General features: G+C 45.9%; 1 protein-coding gene across 2 annotated transcripts in view; it reads right to left on the minus strand.

The window, feature by feature from the left end:
* Positions 1-28,000, minus strand: part of B4GALT4 (beta-1,4-galactosyltransferase 4) — a 146,853-nt gene that overhangs the window by 79,186 nt on the left and 39,667 nt on the right. For both annotated transcript variants that reach the window (XM_082244601.1, XM_082244602.1), the window contains exon 2: positions 4,514-4,925. In XM_082244601.1, the coding sequence (XP_082100727.1) occupies positions 4,514-4,784 (271 nt within the window). In that variant the 5' untranslated portion in view covers positions 4,785-4,925. The remainder of the gene's footprint in view (positions 1-4,513; positions 4,926-28,000) is intronic.

Genomic DNA, 28,000 nt, shown 5'->3' on the forward strand with positions numbered 1-28,000 from the left:
GCCTACAGACTATGGGCCCTTGCCTTTAAGGGAACACTACTCTTTGGGAGGCGTGTGCCTGGGGGACCCTTGGATTTGTCTTGCTTTGGATTCAAGTCCATGTTTTCCCAAAACACACAGACTCTGGGAACTGGAGGACCCATATACATATCTGGTGTCTTTAGGCAAAAACCAGCAATGATTATTTCAGACTATGAGACTCAGAGCAGATGTTAATATCATTAGCTCAAAGCAACCTGATGCTAGGGGTCTCCTGATTTCATCGGTTTAAGGTGTTATGTGTGAAGTGTCTTTTTCCCATTGTTAATTAAGTTAATTGAGTCACCTATTGTCTCTGTCTGTTGGCTAATTCATGGAGGTTATTATGATGGGATTAGCCTTGTGTCAGCTCTACCTTGTTATGGAACCATTGTGTGATTTTTTTTTTTGGGGGGTAAATATTTGGTTTTATTGTTCATGTGGTGACTGACCTACTTTTAAAAGTGTATAAAAACCTGTATTTCTGTTCAATAAAAAATCATTCCTTTGGTTCTATCCCAACACCTTGTCTGTGTACGATGCTTAGGGTAAATAAGGCTAGTATTAGCTCTCGGTCTACTCGGAACAGTTTGGAGGCAGGAGGCACAGTTTGGCCGAAGGAAGCACCCAAGCGGTTCCCTCACAGGGTGGAGAAAGACAATGGGTGGGGAAGGGAAGGATCCTCATGGTCACGAATGTGGGGAGGATCGAGGCATGGTGTTCTATCACAGCTGGCTTTAGAACCAATTAATTCTCCAGGTAAAGATAGTTTTATATTGTTGAGTATGCATAGATAATTGCCAGAAGAGCAATATCTTCCCGAAACCCACCCCCATGGAAGGGTTGCAGTAAAATCTTCGATTATGGTACAGTAGTTACCCATTGACTAAGTGATGGTGGTGTCTGTTTTCAATAGGTTGAGATGCAAACAAAACATAACCCAACATTGCTAGGGGTTCCTTGAGTAGTAATAGTGAATTGATCTCCAACCTACACTGACCATCAATACAAGGGGGCAATTTTCCACTAACCATGAATGTAAGGGGTCACTTCTACACAGACAACTAATGTTAGAGGGCGCCAACATTTTATTTGTTTGCCTTTCTTTTCTGAAGCTATTATTCATTTCAAGAATATTACTGATAATTTTGTAGGGGGTTGGTTACAAAATTACCCGCCCTGGGTGTCAATTATGCAGGTACTCCACATTACGTATTCTTATATCTTGAAAACTTTCTGGATTATGCTTATGTACCATGAGCTGTAGGTAGAGTCCTTTTTAGCATGGGTTGCGGAGAACCTGACAATTATTTCACAGGTTCCTCAGGGGTACAAGGGTTGAGAAAGGCTGGTCTAGTATAATAGGATATTCTAACAAGGAAACAGGGAACAGGAATAAGAACCCAAGGGGGAAAAGTGGAGGAAAAGTTGAAAAAAAAGGTGAATGAGAGGTGTGGGTAGAGAAAGGGAGAAGGAAAAGAGGAGATAAGATGGATAAGGTGAATGGGTGGAGTAAGTCCGACCACACATGGATCGGAATTCGGTCAGTTCTGCGGGGACTGGCCGAATTTCGGTCCATGTATGAACAGGCAGGGTACGATCAACTTCTGTACAAACCAGCCTATCAGGTTTTTCCTGAGCAACCAGTGCCACTGGCCATTATTTATTGTACAGTAGTTAACCATTGACCATATGATGGAGGTGTCAAACAGAACCTTTTATATATTATTAAAATTCTACATACAGTTAAGATTTTTTGTCGGGCAAGGTTACTTTTCAGCATTGTTAGCTCATGTCACATGGGTTTCAAGTAACTCTAATATGGAATTACACTTATGTAAATCAAATTTTGAAGAAAAATACGAAATATATCCCTTTGCTTGATTTGACCAATATGTATGGGAAAGGGTAGGTACAGATCAAACTACACCAGTACACCAAAAGGAAAACACTATTCTAGGTATAAACAGCACTAAGGAATCCGCTAGGAACACAAGTTTGAAATTTATATTTTCGCTGTTCTTAGTACTTTTTTGTATTTACTATGAGTGCGATTGGAGTAGATTAACTAAAACTGGAAAGTGCAAAATCTAGTGCAGTTGTGCACGGCAGCCAATCAGCTTCTAACTTCAATTAAGCTTTGACAAAAAACCTGGGAGCTGATTGGTTCCTATGTAGTGCTGAACCCGATTTTGCACTCTCCAGTTTTAGTAAATCAACCCTGGTGTCTTGTCGACCACTTGAGCACCAGCCTGTAGATATCACTTCATTACCAGGCCATTTTTCAGGTTTCAGTGATGGGATAGCTTGACTGACAACTAATCTGTCAAAGTAACACTGTAGCCAAATTAAATGTTAAAGGGTTAAAAATTATCCCACACTGAATTTAACAGCTTCCTGCCCAGCCCCAGCATCTCTTTACATCTGGGAAGCGGAGGGGAACTTCCCACTCAGGTGACCACTGTGACACAGCCAGGACAGGCTGGAGTATAGACCCGGTCATACTAAACACAGAATGAGCCACCGCCATTGGATGGGGCACTGGTCACTCTGCATTGGATGGAGGCACTGGTCGCTCTGCATTGGATGGGGGCACTGGTCGCTCTGCATTGGATGGGGGCACTGGTCACTCTGCATTGGAGGGGGACACTGGTCACTCTGCATTGGAGGGGGACACTGGTCACTCTGCATTGGAGGGGGACACTGGTCACTCTGCATTGGAGGGGGACACTGGTCACTCTGCATTGGAGGGGGACACTGGTCACTCTGCATTGGAGGGGGACACTGGTCACTCTGCATTGGAGGGGGACACTGGTCACTCTGCATTGATGAGGGCACTGGTCACTCTGCATTGGATGTGCAGAATATATCGTCCGAAACCGATACTTTGTGACCAAAATATCGGTATCGGCCCTGGAAAAAACATATCGGTCTATCCCTAAACTATTTAGATCAGACCACAATGAGGGAAAAATGAGGAGGAAAGAGGGACAGAGGGACTTTTTTCTGAATCAGGGACAGTTATTTAAAATCAGGGACAGTCGCTCGCAATCAGGGACAGTTGGGAGCTAAGCCGTGTAGCCGTAGTAAGTTGTTAAAAATATCCTCCCTTTTAAAGCGGAGTTCCGGGCACAGGAGTCATTTTTTACTAAACATACCCCCGGGACAGTCAGGGCTAGCACATTCCACAATGGCTAGCCTCTGATCTGTCCCGGTTCGCACTTACCTTTTAGAAGAAATACTTACCGTATTTTCCGGCGTATAAGACGACTGGGCGTATAAGACGACCCCCCCTAATTTTCAAGTTAAAACATAGGTTTTGGGCTATACTCGCCGTATAAGACTACCCCCCTTCCAAAGCAAGGCAACACCATTGAAAAACGTCAGATTTCTCATAGATCTCCAAGGTACCCCAAGTACTGTAATACATGTAATCTCTCATAATATCTCCAAGGTACCCTAAATATAATTATTACCAGTAGATGTAATCTGAAGACACTGGCTGTGTGGGAATCCTGTACCGCTATACCGTATGTACCGTAGCTTCGGCTACATACAGTATACCGCGCTGAGCCAATCACAGTAAGTGATGTATTCTATTATTGAATGCAATGCCTGCTCGGATTGGCAGAGTCAGAGAGGCGGGCTGATGTTACTCCGCCAATCCGAGCAGGCTTTGCATTCAATAATAGAATACATCGCTCTCCCTGATTGGCTCAGCGCGGTACACTGTATGTAACCGAAGCTACGGTACATACGGTATACCGGTACAGGATTTCCACACAGCCAGCGTCTTGAGAGATCACATCTACCGGTAATACTTATATTTGGGTTACCTTGGAGATATTATACTCGGTGTATAAGACGACCCCCCATTTTTCAGGGATTATTTTGAGGTTCAAAAGTAGTCTTATACGCCAGAAAATACAGTACTTATAAAATTTCTTCCACAGCGTTTCCATCTCTCTTGTGGGCAGCTGAAGCCGACGTGGTCCTCTTCTGTGTCTTCTTCCGCGTCTTCTTGTCCCAGAATGCGTCTGCACCGGCCCCTCTCGTCACTTCCGGTGCGGCGCCGCATTCCTCCACAGCTTCTGGGCATGCCCAGAAGCTGTTTAGCAGGGGAATGCGGCGTCGCCCGGAAATGACGAGCGGGGCCGGTGCCGTCGCATTGATTCCTGGGAGCTGTGACGTTCAGCTCCCAGGAATCATAGCGAGGCAGGAAGTGACGGGGTGAGCCGCGGCTCCGAGGGAGGAAGTACTCTGAGGTGAGTATCTTCGATCTTCAATTGCAAGGTAAGTAAACAAAAAAAAAAAATAACTATCCAATTCCTTTTCAGGTGAGGCATACCTAGCGGAGGGGCACAAAAAAAAAAATATCGTTTTTGTGCCCGGAACTCCGCTTTAATTTACAACAAACAGCCCAAAATACTCAGTACACCGCTGTGCCATTTTTTTGGGTCCTATGGTTGTGCGCAGAACACTGTAGTGTACTCACTCAGATTTGGAGACAGAGAAGGGCAAACTTTCACCTCTGATTCTTCTTTGGTAGTCTGTTCCACAAACGATGGAGGGGTTTTGTCTTCCACCCTCCTGTCAGATGACGGACACCTCCAAAAATGGTCCGGGACCTGTTTATATTTAGGAATATAATGTGCGCTGTCACGCAAGTAGAAGCTGGTCCAGCCAACTATCATCAAACACACGGCAATGAACAGCAGCAGTCTTATCCTACAGAGGAAATAGCCAATGGAGCTACTCAGTCCCATCGCTGGCTCCGAATCGCCACGCCGCCAATGCCAAATCGCAAACTGCAGTGTCAGGTCATCTCATCTTTGAGGGTCGACCACCAAGCAGTCCGTCCATAGGGCAGGTCTCATCGCTCATGTCCAACACACTGGGAATCCAACCTGAAAGAAGGATAGAGGTGAAATGGGTGCTTTAAAGTTATACAAAAAGGACATTTTACTAACTTGGCCAATAAAAAGGAATAAAAACGAAGGAACTCAAAACAAAAAAGCAAGAAATTAAAAAAAAAAAAAAAAAGCGCTCAATGGGGAAAAATGGCAGCTAGCAAAAGAAGTCAATATGCAGAAATCCTCACAGATAAGTAGATGAAAAGTGCATCGCCTAAATATTATAAATTATCAATAAATCATAGAAAACGCGTCTAAATTGCAGCGACTTTATCAAACTCAATGGGGCAGGATGGTGCAAGATATTTAAACATAGAGGTGACATGTCAGCACCTTTGACCCCTGAAGATGTGCCGTTGCACGAAACAGGTAGGGTGGAGCCTTTGCGTAATGACGTCACGCTGCCACATTCATAGAGCTTGTGCGGCGGCCATATTTTAGCTGTGATCAGATTCTACCCTGGAAGGCGGTGTCTTATGTTGTGGGTTGTTGCCTTACAGGGACCAATACCTGTTTGGAGAAGTGGATCCCACCTTGGTTGTTTAACCACTTTACCACCGGAGGATTTTGCTGTCTTACGTCTGGGCCACTTTTTGCGATTCGGCACTGTGCGACTTTAACTGTCAATTGCGTGGTCGTGCGACGCCATACCCAAACGAAATTTACGTCCTTTTTTTCCCACAAACAGAGCTTTCTTATGGTGGTATTTGATCACCTGTGCGATTTTTACTATAAAAAAAATATAAACAAAAAAAGAGCGTAAATTTTGAAAAAATAACAATATTTTTCACATTTTTTTATATGAAATTCCCCCTCCCAAAAAAATGTAAAAATCAATTTTTTTTTAAATTTTTGGCCAATTTGTTTTCTGCTAAAAAAATGTTAAAAATATTGTTGTTTTTTCAAAATAAACGCTCTTTTTTTGTTTATAGCACAAAAAGTAAAAATCGCACAGGTGATCAAATACCCCCAAAAGAAAGCTCTGTTTGTGGGAAAAAAAGGACGTAAATTTAATTTGGGTACGGCGTCGCATGACCGCGCAATTGTCAGTTAAAGACGCACAGCGCCGAATCGCAAAAAGTGGCCTGGACGTAAGACAGCAAAATCCTCCGGTGGTAAAGTGGTTAATCTTTGTTTGTAATTTGAGGGATGGCGGTGCCTATCCTGGAAACATTTTTGTATATGTCCTAATGCTCAATATCAAATATCACCATTATATTCAGTGGTTCTCATTCACACCAGAGCATTGAGTCACTGGAAGCTTGAAAAAGTACGAACTTCTTTGGGGCAATAGAATGCATTTTTTTCCCCACTATAGGACTTCAATGGGAGCACCTAAAAATTCCTGAAAACAAGTTCTTTGTGCAATTCCTTGCCTATTCTCCTAGTTTTGGATAAAACAACGACACCCAAGCCTGAAAATGCATGCAGAGAAGCACAAAAAAACACTAAAAAATTGGCCGAGATTGTGTACGCCTAATGCCTCGTACACACGCACCGATTGTTGGCCGACCGATCGGCCGTCTTTTGTCCAGTGTTGTTGTGTTGGTTGAAATGTGCTCTAGACTGCACACGAATATTATCGGCCAACAAAAACCAACTTCAGAAGTGATGTCATGTTCTGGTTTACTTTCCGTGTGTTTTTTCTTCTCTGAGCATGCCCAGTCTTGCTCATCACATTTTTGTTTACCGAAATCTGTACTGACTGACGAACAATCGGCCGTTCTGTTGACGGGCAACAAAAATTTTATAGCATGCACACCTGATTTTGTTCGGCCGAAAAGTTGCAGTCGGTTGTCGGAAGCATCATACTAACAAGCCGACAATCGGCCGATCGGACGTTGGCCCGAAAATTCACGGCCAACAATCGTTGCGTGTGTACGAGGCTTAAGTGTGAATGGGGGCTCAGTAAAGTAGACAGACGATGGAAATTTTCATAAACCGGTGAACAACTTCAATCCTGACCATAATGAGGGTTGGAAAAAAGCAAAAAACGAGTGGAATTCAAGTGGTGGTCCTCAAATGTCTGAGGATTCAGACCGAAAAATCTGATTGGAGACCCATATAAAGTCCCGTAGTATCCTCCTGAAAAAAAAAAAGAGTTGAGAGAGCCCTTAGCCCTGGTTCATACCGGAGCGGCTTTGACACATCCTACTACTTCGGTGCATCTTGCACTTCCAATTTTATTGCGGCTTGCGACTTCATTAAACCACTTGACCTCCAGGAGATTTACCCCCATTCATGACCAGGCCAATTTTATGCGATACGGCACAGCGTTACTCTGACAATTGCTGTACCCAAAAAAAAATGTATGTCATTTTTTTTCTACCTATCGAGCTTTCTTTTTGGGGTATTTGATCACCTCTGCGCAGAGTGGATACAAATCAATTTTTTTTAAAAAATAAAAATTTTTTTATTTAAATAGGATTGTTTTGATTTAAAATCTGATTTTTTTTTATATTTTATTTATCAAATTTATTTTAATAAAAAAATGCTTTGCAATGCATTGATGCATTCACACTTTTTCACAGTAACCACAAGACAAAAACAAAAGTTCAGGAATATTCTTTTATCCCATTGTTTTGCAAATCTACTGTATGTACACTACAAACTGTATGATTGAAACGGTTCAGATATCGCTGTTTTACTAACCTGACAGCCAGGGGCAGACTGGCAGCTTTCGGCCCAGGGGGCAAGTGCAAGCCAGAGGCCCATGGTGCAGCGACTCGCCCCCCCCTCCTACTTTCCCTCACCCCCCCCCCCCACTCTCCCAATCCTCCTCCTGACCCCCATTCCAAGCTGAAGCCCTGCTCCAGAGACTCTCTACTTACCGGCTGAATCTGGGTTCCCGACCTGGCCAGCAGGGGGCGGTTGGGGGGAGCTGGGACCGCTCGGTTGGGGTTTTGTCAAGGGCAGAAGAGTCTCCAGTGGGGCATGGAATTGGCCTCTGCTCAGAAATAGTTTACACCATCCATGCTGGTGGGGCGAGGTCTGCTCTTTGTCCTTGTCTTCAAACTGCACTCAGTAGGTCAGCGGCAGGGACTTTTTACTTCTCTTCTGCAGGAATACTTTAGCAAGTCTGTGGCAGAAGCAGTGCAGCCTTTTTATGGGGCATCAGAGCAGCCCAGGGGGCAATTGCCCCCCTGCCCCATGGCCCAGTCCTCCCCTGCTGACAGCCTACTATTCTAAATAGGAAACCCTTGGTTTGTTTGCAAATTTTAAAAATTCTAACCACCAGCAAGAATAAGTCCTTACATTTAAAGAGCACCTGTCATTTCAGATCCATCATGGCAGCGCCTGTTAGAGGGCATCCGCTCACCTGCTGTCAGTTAGGGGCCTGATCTGTCCACCGCAGTATCACAGTCCCGATAAAAATTGCTGATCGCCGCCATTACTAGTAAATAAATAAATAAATAAATAAATAAAAATGACAAAATTTTTGCCCCTAGTTTGTAGACGCAATAACTTTTGCGCAAAACAATAAAAATACGCTTATTGCAATTTTTTTTTTACCAAAAATATGTCGCAGAATACAAATTGGCCTAAAATTATGAAAAAATTAGATTTTAAATTTTTTTTTTTTTTTTTGGGGGGGGGGGGGGGGATGTTAATGTAGCCATTAATGCGGGCAGCATAATGGAGAAAAACAGGTTTGATTCAACAATCAAAACCAGTAATTTTCTCTATGTAGCACCCTCTTGGGTAGGTGCTAGTGAGAGAGTAGGGATCGACCAATTATCGGCAATGTCAATATATCGAGGGCCGATCTGCACTTTCCCCGATATATTGGAACTGCCACCAAGGTTACCGATATTTAGGGAAAGTGCTTGTACCGGAGTGATGTCTGCAGCTAGAGGCATCAATCCGGTACCGGTGTCCATAGCCGACGGTCGGCTGTCTTGTAATGACAACCGATGCGGCTGAGAAGCCGATCGGCTGTCATTGCAAGGAGCGGGAGGGGCCACCCCCCCTCCCTCCCGCCGCCTTCCGCGGCTCGCCCGGGTCTCCTGTCCCACCGGGAGACCCGGGCAACCAGCCTGCACGGCCGCCAAAGGCCCGATCAAAGCCGCATTCAGCTCTGATCGGGTCTCCATGCAAAAACCCGGAAGTGATGTCATGACATCACTTCCGGGTACTGGCGCCAAATTAAAAAAACTTGGCGTTTTGAATGCTTTTAAGTGCAGAGGAGGGGTTTGGGGTCTTTTGGACCCCCAGATCCCTCCACAAGAGTACCTGTCAAGATAAAAAAAAAAAAAAAAGTTTAAATATACAAAAATATCGGCCAATATCGGCCGATACTGATATTCAATGGACAAAATATCGATATTGGCTTTAAAAAAATGGTATCGGTCGATCACTATGAGAGAGTATCGTTTTTGACTCTGTCTGCCCATCAAAGGAGCAGCAGGGAAATCTATATTGCTTTCTGCCTACCAGTGAGCAGGGTCTGTGAGTGAGGTCTGCTCAGTGTGCTCAGTGTGTGATTCACTGGTCCAATAGGGAGGCATGTTGGAGAGTGGGAGGAAACCTGACCAATGGATACATAGGCTTTGATACAGACCTGGTGATTGGCAGAAACAGGCTGTCTCGGTGCATTCTGGCTGGTGAGCAGAGTCCCGGAGGGAGGGTGGCGGCTGCCTCCTCCTCTGTAGTGGTGGCACGTGGTCGCAGGAGGTCGGCCTGGGGACCAGAGGAACGGAACTGAACCCAAAGGTCCAGGAGAGCTGACTGAAGGGGGAGAGACACTGGAGACCCCTGAAAAACAGTATCGTGAGTACACGGGGTCGTGTCTAGGGGCCTGACCTGAGGGGGGCCACCCCAGTGTAGGATAGTCAAAGGACGGGTGTCAGTGTGGCAAGTAAAAGGGGATACTAGGAGAGTATCCTGAAGATAATCTAGTCCATCAAGACATCTGGATAGAGACTTAATCCAAATTCACCTAGTAGCAGGGTGAAATAGCAGCCTGGCTGCATCGTCAGAAGTAGGAGTCCTCCGCACTGTGAATAGTAATAATTTGGGAGTATCCCACTATTTCCTTCTACCATCCCTAATTTAAATAAAAACACCAAAAACAACTACATCCCCCCTGGACTGATCATTGACTGAGCCAAGAAGTAAAATGTTAATCTGTGCATTCTGAAATTGCTAATGGTAACGCAGGGGGACCCGAAGGTGTGGAATCCAGCAGTCCTCAAGGGGGCAGTGCTACATCTGCATTGGGAGAGCAGGTAATAGGCAGCTCCAGGACCAGAAAACCTGGATAATACTGTCCCCGTCTCTATGCCATGTTCCAGAACCAGGAATTCCCTATTGCATCATGGGAATGCCGCTATTTTATTCCTGGTTCAGCTTTCACATGTAGAGAAGGAACACCCACATCCTGACCTTGTGTTACTAGTTTATGTGCAAAATAAATCTTTATCATCATAATCTTTATATTCTTTCTCTTATAATCTAGTTTTATGATCACTAGAGCATATAAAGTAGTTATTTAATTACAGTAAATTGCATACAATAAGGAAGAAAAAAAAAAAACGTGCGTGATCTATGATAAAAAATCTATAGGAATATATGTAAATATTGTGGGAAAAACATTCAGAGATACTAAGAACCGATTCCTTCCTTGAATAATTAACCAAAAGATATGCTGGGATCCAGAGTTTGGCCTCATGCAACTTTTGCAGGCATTTGGCTTTTTTTTTTTTTTCAACCACTGGAGGATGGGGGGGTCTCTTGGGAGCTGATATAAGGGAGGGGGGGGGTCCGTGCGCTGGACATCTAGTCTTACAGATACAACCGGCCCTTTGAGGGCGACCGTCATTTTGTTGTGGGCCGTGATGAAATGGAGGATGGGGGGGGGGGGGGGGAGTATCTTGACAACTGATGTAAGGGGGGTGCTCTGGACATCTAGTCTTACAGATACAACCGGCCCTTTGAGGGCGACCGTCATTTTGTTGTGGGCCGTGATGAAATGGAGGATGGGGGGGGGGGGGTAGTATCTTGACAACTGATGTAAGGGGGGAAGCTCTGGACATCTAGTCTTATAGATACAACCGTCCCTTTGAGGGCAACCATCATTATGTTGTGGCCCGTGATGAAATAGAGGATGGGGGGGGGGGTCTCTTGACAGCTGATGTAAGGGGGGGGGGAAGCTCTGGACATCTAGTCTTACAGAAACAACCGGCCCTTTGAGGGCGAACCGTCATTTTGTTGTGGCCCCGTGATGAAATGGAGGATGGGGGGGGGGGTCTCTTGACAGCTGATTTAACAGGAGGTGCTCTGGACATCTAGTCTTACAGATACAACCGGCCCTTTGAGGGCAACCGTCATTTTGTTGTGGGCCGTGATGAAATGGAGGATGGGGGGTCTCTTGACAGGTGATGTAAGGGGGGGGGTGCTCTGGACATCTAGTCTTACAGATACAACCGGCCCTTTGAGGGCGACCGTAATTTGGTTGTGGCCCGTGATGAAATGGAGGATTGGGGTGTCGTTACAGCTGATATAAGGGGGGTCTTTGCTCTGGACATCTAGTCTTACAGATACAACTGGCCCTTTGAGGGCAACCATCATTTTGCTGTGGCCAGTGATGAAATGGAGGATGGGGGGGGTCTCTTGACAGCTGATGTAAGAGGAGGTGCTCTGGACATCTAGTCTTACAGAAACAACCGGCCCTTTGAGGGCAATCATCATTTTGTTGTGGCCCGTGATGAAATGGAGTTTGACACCCCTGCCTTACAGTGTGGCCAGAGGGATGGGGGGGGGGGGTCTCTTGACAGGTGATGTAAGGGGGGGGGGTGCTCTGGACATCTAGTCTTACAGATACAACCGGCCCTTTGAGGGCAACCATCATTTTGTTGTGGCCAGTGATGAATTAGAGGTTGGGGGGGTCTCTTGACAGCTGATGTAAGGGTGGGGGGAGCTCTGGACATTTAGTCTTACAGAAACAACCGACCCTTTGAGGGCGACTGTAATTTGGTTGTGGCCCCTGATGAAATGGAGGATTGGGGTGTCTTTACAGCTGATATAAGGGGGGTCTATGATCTGGACATCTAGTCTTACAGATACAACCGGCCCTTTGAGGGCTACCGTCATTTTGTTGTGGGCCGTGATGAAATAGAGTTTAACACCCTTGCCTTACAGTGTGGCCAGAGGGACCACATTGGCAAAATAGGCATCCTGACACCGGAAAGTGTGAATTTCTGTTTGAGGTGGAGGACGCGGCTTTCCTTCTGCACAAGGGTTGAATTGTTTGGTGACATTTATGTCTGGATGTGTACACACCTTATATTATAGCCAGCTGCTGTGTTTCAACCTAAGGGAGGGCGAAGTCCTTTTTTTTTTCTTTTGGCGCACAGAAAACTATTCAGCTGGTTGACTAAAAAAAAAAAAATGGCACGAATACACGAATCCTTCCAAAACAAGCAAAGCGGTTCACAAAAGGAAGGCATTTCGTCATAGAGGGAAAACACAGCTGTGCAACTTCACAAGCAGCTGACATTCTTCCCGTTCTCCCCCCTGAATACTAATCACAGGGAAGGTTCTAGCACTGCCCTGCCAGCGAGTGGACACCCACCCCAGCCCCGGACACCAATAACCACATATCCCAGGGTGGGGAAGATATAGAAATATACATGGACTCATGAACTGCCCAGTGGGGCTTAACCGGTCCAGGATTCAAGACCAGAGCAACTTTTTAACCACTTGACCTTCGGAAGATTTACCCCCCTGCATAACCAGGCCATTTTTTGTGATACGGCACTGCGTTACTTTAACCAGTTCTGGACCGGAAGGTTTTGCCCCCTTAACGACCAGGCCATTTTTTGCTTTTCAGCACTGTGCAGCCGTACAACACTGTAAATAAAATTAATGTCCTTTTTTTTCCCACAAATTGAGCTTTCTTTTGGTGGCATTTGATCACCTGTGCGATTTTTATTTTTTGCGCTATAAACAGAAAAAGAGCGACTATTCAAAAAAAAAAAAAAAAAATCACATTCTGCTATATAACATTCCCAAAAAAAAAAAAGTAAAAATTTAATTTTTTCATCCTTTCAGGCCAATTTGTATTCTGCTACATGTTTTAGGTAAAAAAAAAAAAAAAAAAAAAATCGCAATGAGCGTATTTTGGTTGGTTTGCGCAAAACTTATCGCATCTACAAATTAGGGGAAAGAGTTTTTTTTTTTACTAGTAATGGCGGCGATCTGCAATTGGTGATTGGTGGTGCTTTTACTAAGGGAAGTGATGGATTTTTAGCGGGACTGCGACATTGCGGCAGACAGATTGGACCCCTAACTGACATTTTTGACACTTTTGGGGGACCAGTGACATTACTACAGTAATCAGTGCTAAAAATATGCACCGTTACTGTAATAATGACATTGGAAGGGAAGGGGTTAACCTAGGGGTGATCAAAGGGTTAAGTGTGAGCCTAGGGGGTGTTTTCTAACAGTATGGGGGGATGGGCTTGTGAAATGACCATAGAGACATGTGATCCTATATAGAAGGATCACAGGCGCTCTGTGATCATTTCAGAGAGAACGGTCGGCTGTGTTTACAACAGCTGACCGTCCTTCTCTCTCAGCAGGGAGCGATCGCGGGTGCCCTGCGGCAATCGCGGCCACCTGTCCCGCGGATCGGCTATTCCCGCTGCCTAGTAGGGGCGGGATCGCGCTGCCAGCAGTGCGCGTTCGTCCCCCCGCACCACTCCTGCAAACCGATGTACCCCTACGTCGCTTCGTGCAGCCGAGCCAGCCTGCTGCAGTAAAACAAGTAAAAAGTAGTTAACTAACAATTGCAATCACGCTGTACATGAATGAAATGTATGTCCTTTTTTTCCCCAACAAATAGACCTTTCTTTTGGTGGTATTTGATCACCTCTGCATTTATTGTTTGCGCTATAAACAAAAAAAAAAAAAAAAGACAACAATTTTGGCAAAAAAAACAATATTTTTTACTTTTTGCTATAAAACATATCCAATAAAAAAAAAAATTAAATTTCTTCATAAATTTAGGTCAATAATATATTCTGCTACATGTTTTTGGTAAAACAAATTCCAATAAGCGTAGATATATATAAAAAATCTTGCTTGTATCTTAGGCAGACTTCTGGGAAAATTGGTGAGCCAATCAAACAAGCAGTAAATGATGTTTCTGGGGGTGTGCTCAGTATACATTCTGTGTACACAACAGCTCCAGGTCGCCATATTGTATTGCATTTTCAGAAAATTACAACAGATTGAGAAGGAAAGGTAATTTTTATGAACATTCAATTACAATATGACTTGTGTTGCAATTGTATACGCTATATTGTTTATTTCTTTATTTGTTTTTTTTTTTTTCCCCACAAAAGTGTAGTTACACTTTAAAAACTGTGAATGTTAGTGCAAATAAAAAGAAAAAAAGAATCACAGACGTGATTCAACTCAATTGTTCTTTTTACAAGTGCACTCAGACGCTTGCACTTACCTCAAGCGTAATGGATCAAAAAACGAATAATAAAATGCTATGCACCGGTATGGCAATCAATGATGGGCACAATGCTCTGCCAAACGGCTGGAGTTCAATGTCCGACAGATGACTCTGTTGCTAGCGATCCTGGCGCTCGCGATTTCTTGAAATCACCAGCTCCTTTTTATTTGTATGTAATCACTCCTTCTGTAGCTGAGGCAGTGAGATGTTGCGCTAATCGCTAAATCGCTAGCGATCAAGATTTAGCATCACGCCAGGGGCGTAACTACAGGGGTTGCAGGGGTTGCAATTGCAACCGGGCCCCATGCTCCAGGGAGCCTGTGCGGCTCCCCTGTACACCTGGATAGGAGGGGCGGTGGGGGCAGCATGTAGAGAAATCACTGTCCTCCTTTTTCCTCCTGTAGCTGCAGGAGGAAAATGGAGGAGATTGGTTCCTCTGTATGCTGCTGTAATTTACCAACTCCTTCCTTTTCTGAATGGACAGAGTCATAGTCAGTGACATTGTAAAAAAATATAAAATTATCAAAATAATAAAATTCAAATACCAAAAAATATAAAAACTACTGACACCAGTGGGTGCACTTCCAGGATCGCAAAGGTCACACTTGCAACTGGGCCCTGGCATTTCACCACCGTGGGGAGGCCCCAAGATGGCAGGAAGGGGGCCCACTGCAGAATTTGTGAAAGGGTCCCGCTGCAGGACTGTAATAAAGGGCCCGACAACGAGAGTAAAGGGCCCCAGGTCAGTGGGAAGAGCCCCAGGCTTGAAAGGAAGGGCCCTGGCAAGGGTTCTGGGGGGCCCTTCATGGTTTCTTGCATCAGGGCCCTCAAGCTTCTAGTTACGCCTCTGCATCACGCCATCATTCGGGCAAGCGACAGAGCAACATTTTGCTGCATCTGGCAGCCCCATACAAGTCCTGCCATTGGTGGTTTGTCTTTAGTGGCAGAATTGTCCATCTAAAATCCCCCTAACTGCAGCGTATAAAGTCCAAAATGGATATTTGTGGATTGCCACAGCACTAGGGAAGGGGACACAAGGGATAACAATGAGTCAGAGGTTAGGGGGTACAAGGGATGCCGAGGAAGCAGATGGAAAGGGGTACGTGGGATGCCGAGGAGTCAGTGGGAAGGGGGTACATGGGATGCCGAGGAGTCAGGGGGAAGAGGGTACATGGGATGCCGAGGAGTCAGGGGGAAGAGGGGGCATTAGATGCAGAGGAGTCAGAGGGAAGGGGGTACAAGGGATGCAGAGGAGTCAGAGGGAAGGGGGTACATGGGATGCCGAGGAGTCAGATGGAAGAGGGTACATGGGATGCCGAGGAGTCAAAGGGAAGGGGGAACAAGGGATGCCGAGGAGTCAAAGGGAAGAGGGTACAAGGGATGCCGAGGAGTCAAAGGGAAGAGGGTGCATTAGATGCCAAGGAGTCAGAAGGAAGGGAGTACATCGGATGCCAAGGAGTCAGAGAAAAGGGGGTACCACAGAAGGGGGTACAAGGGAAGGGGTACAAAGGATGCCAAGGAGTGAAAGGGAAAGCGGTAGAAGGGATGCCGAGGAGTCAAAGGTAACATGAGATGCCGATGAGTCAGAGGGAAGGAGGAACATGGGATGCAAAAGAGTCAGAGGGAAGGGGTACATGGGATGCCGAGGAGTCAGATGGAAGAGGGTACATGGGATGCCGAGGAGTCAAAGGGAAGGGGGTACAAGGGATGCCGAGGAGTCAGATGGAAGAGGGTACATGGGATGCCGGGGAGTCAAAGGGAAGGGGATGCAAGGGATACTGAGGCGTCATAGGGATACAAGGGATGCTGACTCTAGTCACCAGGCTCTTTACAGTTCACTCTAACTATAGAGGAAAAGTGTTGTCACCCTAGGCTGATCTGGATTAAAAATACGTCCACATGTTTATTACATAAACTAATGCAGCAACCACATCTAAGGACCAGCAAGCTGCAATAGAATACATTTTTGTTTTTGGGTTTAAATAGCCTTTAAATTGCGGTTTTCAGGAATGCTTGCTCTGTGTACATAGCATCTTACAGTAGCAACACAATTACCTTGGAATATCAATATCTAAACTATTCCTGAAAAATTCAAGAAGTTCCAGCAAACAGCTTGCACACATTAAACTGTGCAGGGAGCTCACCTGGCGGAGAGTGTGAACGCCGAGGCTGTAGAGCGTACGAGGCGAGGACTGGGAGCACCTAGCTACCTCCGTATACAAAACACAATACTACAGACAGACAGACAGACAGACGGGACGGGCCGCATGTCTGCAGGAGAAAAGGAATCCAGAAAAGGAATCCAGAGCATTTCAGGCCATGACTAATAAACTGATTTCTACGCATATGAAAACAAATCGCTTTTGTTTCCAGGTTCATTCAGAACATTTGAAGTGATCCCTTTCATAAGGTGAAATGTTGTCTGCTGCTGGACAAAGTTGGAGCAAAGTTCTGATTGGATGCAGGCACTGTTCGGCTGACAAGTGGTGGAAGTGGTGCCGATAGGGCCACCCGCTGATTGAATTTAGTCCGGTTAATTAGGGACAACTCAAAATTTGCTCAGTCTTCTGTCCAGCTTTAGAACCTAGTAGGGGAGGCACTACTGACATTGTGAGGGGACCAGAATGCTCCGGGAGGGAGCATGAATCAGACTTGACCAACACTCCTTACATGGTAGTGCATTACCGTGGTGATCTAGAGCCCAGGGCAGTGTTAATTTTGTCGACTAAAACCGACGAAAACGTTTTTGTCGACTAAATTAACACAATTTTAGTCGACTAAAATACGACTAAAACTAAAACCATTCAGATGACTAAAATACGACTAAAACTAAAATGGCATTTTAGTCAAAAGACTATAACTAAAACGAAATCGAAATTTTCTGCCAAAATTGGTGCATGCTCAAAGCTTAATACCATAAATAATAACATATTAGATTTTTCACTCCAGGACCAGCAGTAGTATATAATGAGTTTGGAAATTGTAGAGAAATGCTTAAATAATGCATTACAAATTACAATTGAACTACACCCATTCGGTTATAGATGACTAAAATGAGTTTTAGTCTACTAAAATGTAGGATGTTTTAGTCGACTAAAATGTACTGGAGTTTTAGTCGACTAAATACAACTAAAACTAAAACACTTGCAGAAGACTAAAATGGGACTAAAACTAAAATGCCATTTTAGTCCTAAGACTAAGACTAAAACTAAATTGAAATTTGCTGCCAAAATTAACACTGGCCCAGGGAAAACATACCAAACTGCGCCCCTCAACCAACACTCCTTACATACAGTGCCAGGACAAGAGTCAAAGGGAAGGGGGTACGAGGGATGCCCAAGAGTCAGAGGGTGCATTAGATGCTGAGGAGTCAGAGGTAAGGGGGTACATGGGGTCCCGAGGAGTCAGAGGGAAGAGAGTACATGGGATGCCAAGGAGTCAAAGGGAAGGGGGAATACAAGGGATGCCGAGGAGTCAAAGGGAAGGGGGTACAGGGAATGCCAAGGAGTCAAAGGGAAGGGGGTACAGGGAATGCCGAGGAGTCAAAGGGAAGGGGGTACAGGGAATGCCGAGGAGTCAAAGGGAAGGGGGTACAGGGAATGCTGAGAGTCAGAGGGAAGGGAGTACATGGGATGCCAAGGAGTCAGAGGTAAGGGGGTACATGGGGTGCCGAGGAGTCAGAGGGAAGAGAGTACATGGGATCCCGAGGAGTCAGAGGGAAGGGGGTACAAGGGATGCCAAGGAGGCAGAGAGAAGGGAGTACATGGGATCCTGAGGAGTCAGAGGGAAAGGGGTACAAGGGATGCTGAGGAGTCAGAAGGAAGGGAGTACATGGGATGCCGAGGAGTCAGAGGGAAGAGAGTACATGGGATGCCGAGGAGTCAAAGGGAAGGGGGTGCAGGGGATGCTGAGGAGTCACAGGGATACAAGTGATGCTGACAGTAGTCACCAGGCTCTTTACAGTTCACTCTACCTAAATTGTGCAGGGAGCTCACCTGGCGGAGAGTGTGAAAGCCGAGGCTGTAGAGCGTACGAGGTGAGGACTGGGAGCACCTAGCTACCTCCGTATACAAAACACAATACTACAGACAGACGGGACGGGCCGCATATCTACAGGATAAAAGGAATCCCGAGCATTTCAGGCCATGACTAGTAAACTCATTTCTACGCATATGAAAACAAATCGCTTTTGTTTCCAGGTTCATTCAGAACATTTGAAGTGATCCTTTCATAAGGTGAAATGTTGTCTGCTGCTGGACAAAGTTGAAGCAAAGTTCTGATTGGATGCAGGTGCTGTTCGGCTGACAAGTGATGGAAGTGGTGCCAATAGGGCCACCCGCTGACTGAATATAGTTTGGTTCATTAGGGACAACTCAAAGTTTGCTCAGCCTTCTGTCCAGCTTTAGAACCTACTAGAAGAGGCACTACTGACATTGTGGGGGGACCAGAATGTTCCGGGAGGAAGCATGCATTAGACTTTACTGTAACGCTTGACCAACACTCCTTACATGCAGTGCCAGGAAAAGGTCATCTAGAGCCCAGGGCAAATATACCAAACTGCACCTCCCCATCAAGATGGCCTATAGCAGAATGATGGCAAGGCGGGGGATCAGTCATACTGACTGGATGTCAAATGACATCCAGCAGGATAAGCTGCTCGTGCGCGCCCCAGAGCAGTAATCGGGTGTGCAGTTTATCTCTCTGACACACCGCATCTATGATCTAAGCATCTATGATCTAAGCATCTATGATCTAAGCATCTATGATCTAAGACGTAGGCTGCGTCCCTAAGGAATTCCCTTAATCTGCAGGGATTTTCTCTCACTTCCTGTTTGGCTAGGTGATTCGAAGGGAATTTATTTTATTTTTTTATATAGCACACCCCACGTAGGAGCTGCAGAAGTCAGGATTCCCCACTGCTACACGGCCAGGCACACAGCATTTCCTTCATGCATTCAGAGGCAGAAAACAGTGCTTGGCTTGTTTTTAGGTTTTATTAGGGGTTGATAACTTGGATGGGGTAGGGAATTATGGGATGCCCAACTTGAAAAGTGTCCAGAACTATGAACAAATGGACAACTTCCCTCCATTTACACAAAGTCCTCTTCTTCCTTCGTCCTGCACAAACTTGGTTCACAGGTATAACTCCTGCTGCTCACTCCAGGGGAACAATCTTTAATGTTAATTCTGCATCAGTGAACAGCCTCTCCTTCTGCCTTCTGTAGACCCTGAGCCCAGTTCTACCTCCGCAGAAGATACCAGCCCACCTGGCTGCTTGCTTCCCCAGTCCTTCCTAACTGGCAAAAGTCTTTCCCCAACCCTTCCTGACTGGCGAAACTCTTCCCTCAGTCCTTCCTGACTGCAAAACTCTAGTCTAGGGGTTTCCTGAAGGGCCACCGACAGCCTCTCCTCAGCAGTTCATCTCCATCTTTCACCGACTCCCTGCTGGCATGGCCTATTTCTATTTGTGGGAGTTTCTCAGTCCCCTGCTAGCCCACACGTGGGGATTGGCTGAGGATCCATAAATATTCATAGCAGCCCCTCCTAGCCTCCGCCCACTAGCTCTAGAACATTCTCCAATGTCCCAGAAGCAGGATGAGTCACCCAGCCCTGAACTCTAGTAAAACCTGACCCAATTAGGACTCAAAAGCTTTAACCACTTACCGCAAAGTGACGTAGGACTACATCGGCAAACTTTGCGGTAGTATACCGGGATGATGCCTCTAGCTAGAGACACCATCCCGGTACTGTGGTTTACAGCCGATGGTCGGCTTTCCGTCGGTAACGACCGATGCGGCCCGGGAGCCGCACGATCGTTACCCGGGTGAGCGGGAGGGGACGCCCCCCCTTCCGCCGCCTTCCGTGACTTTGCTCGGGGCTCCCGTCCCACCGGGAGCCCCGAGCACCCAGCCGGCTGGCTGGATGGAGTCCCGATCAATGCCGGAAACGGCTTTGATCGGGTCTCCGATGACGTAACCCGGAGGCGGTGTCCATGACTTCGTCACTTCCGGGTTACTGTGCTGAAAAGGCGGCAAATTTAAAAAACTGCTGTATGCAAAATCGCCGTTTTTCGGCGTTTTGCATACATGGAAGTGTAGTGGAGGGGTCTAGGGTCTTTTAGACCCTCGATCCCTCAATAAAGAGTACCTGTCACTACATATTGGTGTCACAAGGGATGTTTACATTGCTTGTGACAGCAATAAAAGTGATCAGATTTTTTATTTTTTTTTTTTAAAAACCTGTAATAAAGTAAAAAAAAAATAAAATAAAATAAATAGGAAAAAAAATAAATAAATTTTAGCCGCCCCGTCACCGTTAGTCAAGCCGAGAATGAAATCGCTGTTCAAACCACACATGTGAGGTATCGCCGCGATCGCCAGAGCGTGGGCAATAATTAAAAAAAAAAGAGCTAAACTCTACCTCTAAACTGGTAACCGTTAAAAAAATTTAAAACGTCGCCTATTCAGATCTCTATTGGCCGTAGTTTGTCGCCATCCCATAGTATTTTTTAAATGCAGTGAAATGCAAGAGTCTTTGCTAAAAATATATATAATGTTTGGGGGTTCTAAGTAGTTTTCTAGGAAAAAATACTGGTTTTAACTTGTAAACAAAAAGTGTCCGAAATAGGGCTGGGGCTTAAGTGGTTAAGCATGAGAGTAAATTTTCTTGCACTGCCACTACTAGTATCACACACTAGAGGGTGTTACATTTATATTATAATTACCTGCTCTGTGCAATGGTTTTGCACAGAGCAGCCCGATCCTCTTCTTTTTTTGTCCCTCGCCGGCAGTCCTGGCTCCTCCCACCTGCTGAGTGCCCCCCAATAGCAAGGCTCTTGCTATGGGGGCATGCGAGCAGGCTCGCTCTAGAGCCGCGCTCTGTGTGTCCATTCACACAGGAGCATGGCTCAGCCCCACCCCCTGCTCTCTCCCTGCATTGGCTCACTGGCTGTGACTGACAGCAGCAAGAGCCGTCAATGGCTCCTGCTGTTGCGTGAGACAATGAGGAGAGAGACTCGGGAGAGCCGCTGCTCTAATGCTCCTCCCTGGATTGAGGTGGGGTTCAGGTAAGTATAAGGGGGGCTGCTAAACACAAACATTTTTTTACCATCATGCATAGAAAGCATAGCAGAAAAAAAAAAAAAACTAGGAAAGCACCAATACCAAGCATTTTCACCAGTACCCGTACTGGTGAAAATGCTCCCGATACCAAAAACCGATACTTTGCGTTGAGATTTGCGTCAATACAAAATGAATGGTGTGTGTATAGAAAGAGAGGCGCCATCTACTGGGCAGTTTAATAAAAATCTTAAAACTCATATTAACTGCTTCCGGACCGCCCGCAGCAGTTTTACTGCGGCAAGCAGCCCCTCCTGCATGAACCGACGTAGGTAGCCGCCTGCCACCCGCGATCGCTCCCCGCTGACAGAGAAGAACGGTCAGCTGTTGTAAACACATCTGACTGTTCTTCTCTCTGGAATGATCACAGAGCTCTTTATAGGATCTCTGTGATCATTTCAAAAGCCCATCCCCCATACACTTAGAATCACTCCCCTAGGCTCACATTTAATCCTTCCCTGCCAGTGTCATTATTACTGTAACCGTGCATATTTTTAGTACTGATTACTGTAGTAATGTCACTGGTACCCCCAAAAGTGTCAAAAATGTCAGTTAGGGGTCCAATCTGTCCGCCGCAATGTCGCAGTCCCGCAAAAAATTGCAGATCACCGCCATTACTAGTAAAAAAAAAAAAAAAACAATAAAAATGACATAAATATTTCCGTAGTTAGTAGACGCGATAACTTTTGCGCAAACCAATCAAAATACGCTTATTGCAATTTGTTTTTTACCAAAAATATGTAGCAGAAAACAAATTGGCCTAAAATGTTAAAAATTTAATTTTTTTTTGGGAATGTTATACAGCAGAAAGTGAAAATTATTGTTGTTTTTTTTTCCGAATTGTTGCTCTTTTTTTGTTTATAGCGCAAAAAAAATGAAAAAAAAAACAAAAAAAAACACAGAAGTGATCAAACACCACCAAAAGAAAGCTCTATTTGTGGGAAAAAAAGGACATTGATTTTAATTGGGTACAGCGTCGCACGAGCGCGCAATTTTCCATTAAAGTAACGCAGTGCCGAATCGCAAAAAATGGCCTGGTCATTAAGGGGGCAAATCCTTCCGATGCAGGAGTGGTTAAGTACGTCTGGTCAAATGCAAAACCAGCATAGGTGTCCCGGTCCTACCGATGATAACAAATCACGGCCACTGGATTGGAGGAGATGTAAAGGTGCCTGCCCCTAAGCTGACATCACCTCCTCCCTATATCCACAGGGGTCCCGGAAATTCTCCAGCCCTGTGAGCACCTCCAGCGGCCATGATTTTCTATCATCGGCAGGACCGGGGCACCTATGCAGATTTTCCATTTGACCAGACATTTTTTTAACGCGAGTTATACCATTTTTAATAAACTGCCCACTAGATGGCGCTTTTCCCTTTTCCATACAAAAACACACAGGAGCGGTGGGGAAATCGCATGTGATTCAGGCAAGAATCGCATCTTATTCCTGTTCCAATCAAATGCGATTCTTTGCAGTGGGATTTGCGCCCATTTTATATTGGCGCAAATTGCACTGCAAAGTATCGGTACTCTGCATCGACGAGTACTTGACCGAAAGTATCAGTACTCGTACAACCCTATAAAAAAAAACTTGAATCTTTAGAACCACTTTAACCACTTGCTGACCTCCCTACGTACATGTACTGAGGGGCGGCGGCTCTATTGTGCGAAATCACGTACAGGTATATCATTTCATGAAATAGGTCTGGGGTGCGCATGCGCACCACCGGCGATCATCTACCGCTGTTATTGGACACAGCAGGAGCCAATGTCTGCCGGGAACCTGACCATCGTTCTGAGAAGGGCGGAACGGTGGTCTGCCTACGTAACACACGCAACAAGGCAGATCGCTGTTCTGTCAGAGGGGGAAGATGGAGATCTTGTGTTTCTGCTAAGCAGGAGCACAGATCTCGCTCTTCCCACAGTTGAAGCACCTCCCCCACACAGTTAGAAAGCACTCCCCAGGAACATTTAACCCCTTGATTGTCCCTGATGTTAACCCCTTCCTTGCCATTGTCATTAGTACAGTGACCGTGCAATTATTATTTAGCACTGATCACTGTATTGGTGTTACTTTTCCCCATAAAGTGTCACTTAGTGCCAGATTTGTCCACCACAAGGTTGCAGTCCCACTAAGACAGCATTCACACTAGTACGACTTGGACCGTGACTTGGTCAGCCTGACAAGTCGCGGTCCTCACGCTCCCATTGTGTAGTACAGGACCCGTTCTAATAGGAGCGACACAAGTTGCTCCGACTTAGAAAAAGGGTCCTGTACTACTTCGGGGCGACCTGGAGGCGACTTGCATTGACTTCCATTATGTGAAGCCCGTGCAAGTCGTGCCGAAGTCGCGCTGCACGCAACTTCACAGGTCGCACCCTAAGTCGGAGCGACCTAATGTGAACGGAGACTTAATATCGCTGATCGCCACCATTGCTAGTAAAAAAAATAAAAAATAAATAAAATGACCAATATATTCCACAGTTTTTAGATGCTATAGCTTTTGCGTAAAGCAATCAGCATACGCTTATCAGGATTTTTTTTACCAAAAGTATGTAGCAGAATACATATTGGCCTACACTGATGAAGAAATTCGTTTTTTTTATTGGGAATGTTTTATAGCAGAAAGTAATATAGTTTTTTGTTTTTCAATATTGTCTGCCATTTTTTGTTTATATACGCAAAAAATAAACAACAGAGGTGATCAAATACCTCCAAAAGAAAACTATTTGTGAGGAAAAGGACATCCATTTTATTTGGGTCGCACGACGGTGCAATTGTCAGTTAAAGTAACGCAGAGCCGTATCGCAAAAAATGGCCTAGTCATGAAGGGGGGTAAATCTTCCGGGGCTGAAGTGGTTAACCTGTCAGTGGTCATATTGTTATGTCTGGTCGGTGTAAGTTATCAGGTGCGCAATAGAACCTTTGTTTTAGACGAATAATTAAAGCAGCTGGAAGACGTCCAAAAAAAAAAAAAGAGAGCGAAGGCCACTAAATAAATGAGTACACCACGCGGGTCGTGCAGCTCTGCCTATTGACTTGGAAACAACCGCCAGCACTAGCAACAAAATAAAACCAACAACAGTGCACCAACCCAGTGCATTGTGGGTACTTTAATCAAATTAAAAACGAAATTGTTAAACGCATTCACAATTGTGTAGAATAAACAGAGCTTAACAGTGACCCAAGAATCACTCTCTGCATGAAGTTCAGGAGCCGGCTCACCTAGGCCAGCAGCGGGGCCGATCACTTGACCGCATTCAGGGTGCCGGTGTTCTGTCGAATAATGAATCCTGCTGGATAATGCCTCCGACGAGATCTGCGCACGTTCAGTACATAACCTCACTCCAGCTCATCTATTGATTAACTCGCATGAATTCAACACTGCGCATGTGCAGATCATCGGAGGCATTATCCGAAGATCTGCAAACTGTGGAGGGAGAATCTAATTGTCAGATTCTGCCTCGCTCTCTTGGCGCATGCACGAGATTTGAGCGACGTCATAGGCAGAGTCACAGGTGGAATATTATTGCTGTTGGGCAAATTTGGTTGTGTTGCAGGGCGGATCTTGCAGTGCGGATTTGGGTGTGTTGCAGGGCCAATTCCATCCCTCCAGTCTCGCGCATGCGCATAGAGAGTGAGGCAGAATCTGACAGTTAAGATTCTCCCTCCGCGCTTTGCAGATCATTGGATAATGCCTTCAACGATCTGCACATGCAGTGTTGATGTCACGCCAGCTGATCAATAAGGCTGGAGTGACGTTACGAACTGCACATGCGCAGATCGTAGCTGGCATTATGCGACGGGATGCATTATTCGACAGAACACTGGGATCAGCAAGAAGAAGAAGGACCTGCTGTGGAGTGGGGTTGTGTTCTTCCAGCATGGGGTGCCGTCTTGGCCGGGAGAACACAGTGATTATTGCTAGCGGCAGGGTTGTCTTTAATACAGGGCGAAAGGGGGCAGCTGCCCTGGGCCCATTTATTGTTGTGGGGCCCAGAGCAGCTGCCCCATGAGCCCGCGATACCCGTAAATAGTTGATTCGTGAATTTGGGTAAATGTTTACCATGGGCCCAATCAGTAATAAAGAAGGCCCTGGCTAGCGGCTATAACTGCTGGTGGCAATAATCGCATGCAAGAAATCCGACATGCTGGCTATACCCAATTCGATCGATGGACCAGCTTGGGTACAATCAGCCTGCCCATACAAGGGTCAAAACTTGGCTGGTCAGGGCGCATGCATGGGATGTAAACGAACCAGACGCAAGGCGCCGGAGCTCCAATCCTAATCCCTTCATCCTGACCCCCCCAGCGCTCGTTTCACCCTGCCATAGGTCCTAGCTGGTGCTCCTACCTCGCAGGAACCCTGTCAGCCTTCTGGTTTAGTGCCAATGTCCCAGCACCAGACACAGTCCACAAGATCAGGGAAGCCAGCTCCTCGCCCCTCTCCAGGGGTGTCCATCTTTCCCACGAGGACGGCAAAACTGACAATGGCAGCCAGACCTTCTCCACCTCCTCAGCTGATGATTTTCCTTTAGGTGTGGACATCCTGGCTGCAATAACGGCCTTCAAGGAGACCCCGACAGAGAAGATTGATTTCCTGGCCACAGATATCAGCTTAATCTGCTAGGATTTGGACAAGTTTCGATCCACGGTCTCCACATTGGAGGACTCGACCAGATCAGACTCCAGAGAATTGCGTGCCCTATAGCTGCAAGTGAGAGCCCTACAGGAGCGTGCCATAGATACAGAGAACTGCCTTACAAGAAACAACATTCGCATCCTGGGTCTGCCAGAGCGGACTGAAGAGTCTAAAGCCTCGTACACACGTACCGATCGTCGGCCGAACGATCGGCCGTCTTTTGTCCAGGGCTGTCGTGTCTGTTGAAAACTGCAAAAGACTGCACACGAATTTTGTCGGCCAACAACAGCCGACTGCAGAAGTGATGTCATGTGATGGTTAACTTTCCTTGTCTTTTTTCTTTTCTGAGCATGCCCAGTCTTGCTAATCGGCTGTCTGTCGGCCGAAATCTGTACTGACTGGCGAACAAATCGGCCGTTCTGGTGTTGGCCAACAAAAATTTTAATGCTTGCACGACAGATTTTGTTCGGCCGAAAATGAGCTGTCGGCTGTCGGAAGCATCATACTAACAAGCCTACAATCGGCCGATCGGTCGTCGGCCGAATATTTACGGCCAACAATCGGTACGTGTGTGCGGGGCTTTAGCCAGCAGAGTTTGCTGTATACCTCCTGACTACCCTTCGGCCTTGTCAACATGCCACTCACCTTCGTGGTGGAGCGGGCGCACAGGGTCCCATTAGTACGACCTAAACTGGGGCCCCCCTAGGCCCTTTCTTCTCCGTCTTTTAAACTTCCAGGACCGTGATCGTGTCCTGGCGGCCACTCGGGCCAAATAGGATACACCATTTGAAAATACCAAGCTACTCTTCTTTCTAGATTACTCCCAGGAGGTTCAACAACGTCGCAAGTCCTTCACAGAGGTGCGCAAGAGGCTCAGAGAAAATGGTATCCGCTTAAGTCTTCTCTACCCTAGCAAAATGCACATCACGGATGAAGATTTCTTTGACACTCCTACTGCTGCCTCGACTGGCTTGACACCTGTTAGGAGATCTTTCGGGATTCAACAATTATCCTTCACCTCTTGGTCGAGTTCGCCGTAATCTGCTAAGTTTTACTGGTTTTTGCCTCCTGTTTTATGGCAGTGGTTTAGGACTCCTTTTTTTTTTTTTTTTTCAATTTCTTCTGAATGCATACAATCCCATCCCATGAGGGGAGGGGGGGGGGGGTTTCTTTTTCGTCTTCTCTATCCTCTCTAAGGTACTACTTGGCGATCCTCCTGGAGCTCCAGTAGAACTTCCACAAACTACACCTAGTCACTTCTTTTCAGTACTATTCTTCTGCCTTGGAACTTTATTTTTGCGGTGTGAGTTAAAAGGGCGATCTACCTCGCCTCCCGGGGGAAATATATATATTTTTTTTGCCGCATGTGTCATTCCGAGGGACTATTCCCACTCTTGGCAAATAGGACAAAGTCCTATTTGCCAAGAGTGGGAATAGTCACACTTTTGGCAAATAGGACAAAGTACTTTACTGCTGCCTAACTTTTTTTGTTTTTGGGTTCAAGCCCTCCTTGTTTATTGTGGATGGTGTTAGACAAGGACAGGGTGGGCGCTCTAGCGCCCGTTGGGTATGATTTATTTGTTTTATGTTCGTATAAGTTGAGTTTATGCTATGCTCCTATGGTAGGTCTCCTTAGATGTTTGCTGCCCTTGCATTGCAGTATACTGTACCACTACTTAATGTCTCGGCACCATGTCTCCTACCATTCCAATGGCACCGCGTGGTGAGGCAGGATCTCCATCCGGTCGTGGAATATCCGTGGCCTCAACTCAAAATGTAAGAAAGAGTTATTTTTTCACTATTTAAAAACTCATTCCCCACACATAGTGCTTTTGCAAGAAACA

Source organism: Pelophylax lessonae, assembly GCF_965119305.1.
Source record: "Pelophylax lessonae genome assembly, chromosome: 2".
NCBI classification, from domain to species: Eukaryota; Metazoa; Chordata; class Amphibia; order Anura; family Ranidae; genus Pelophylax; species Pelophylax lessonae.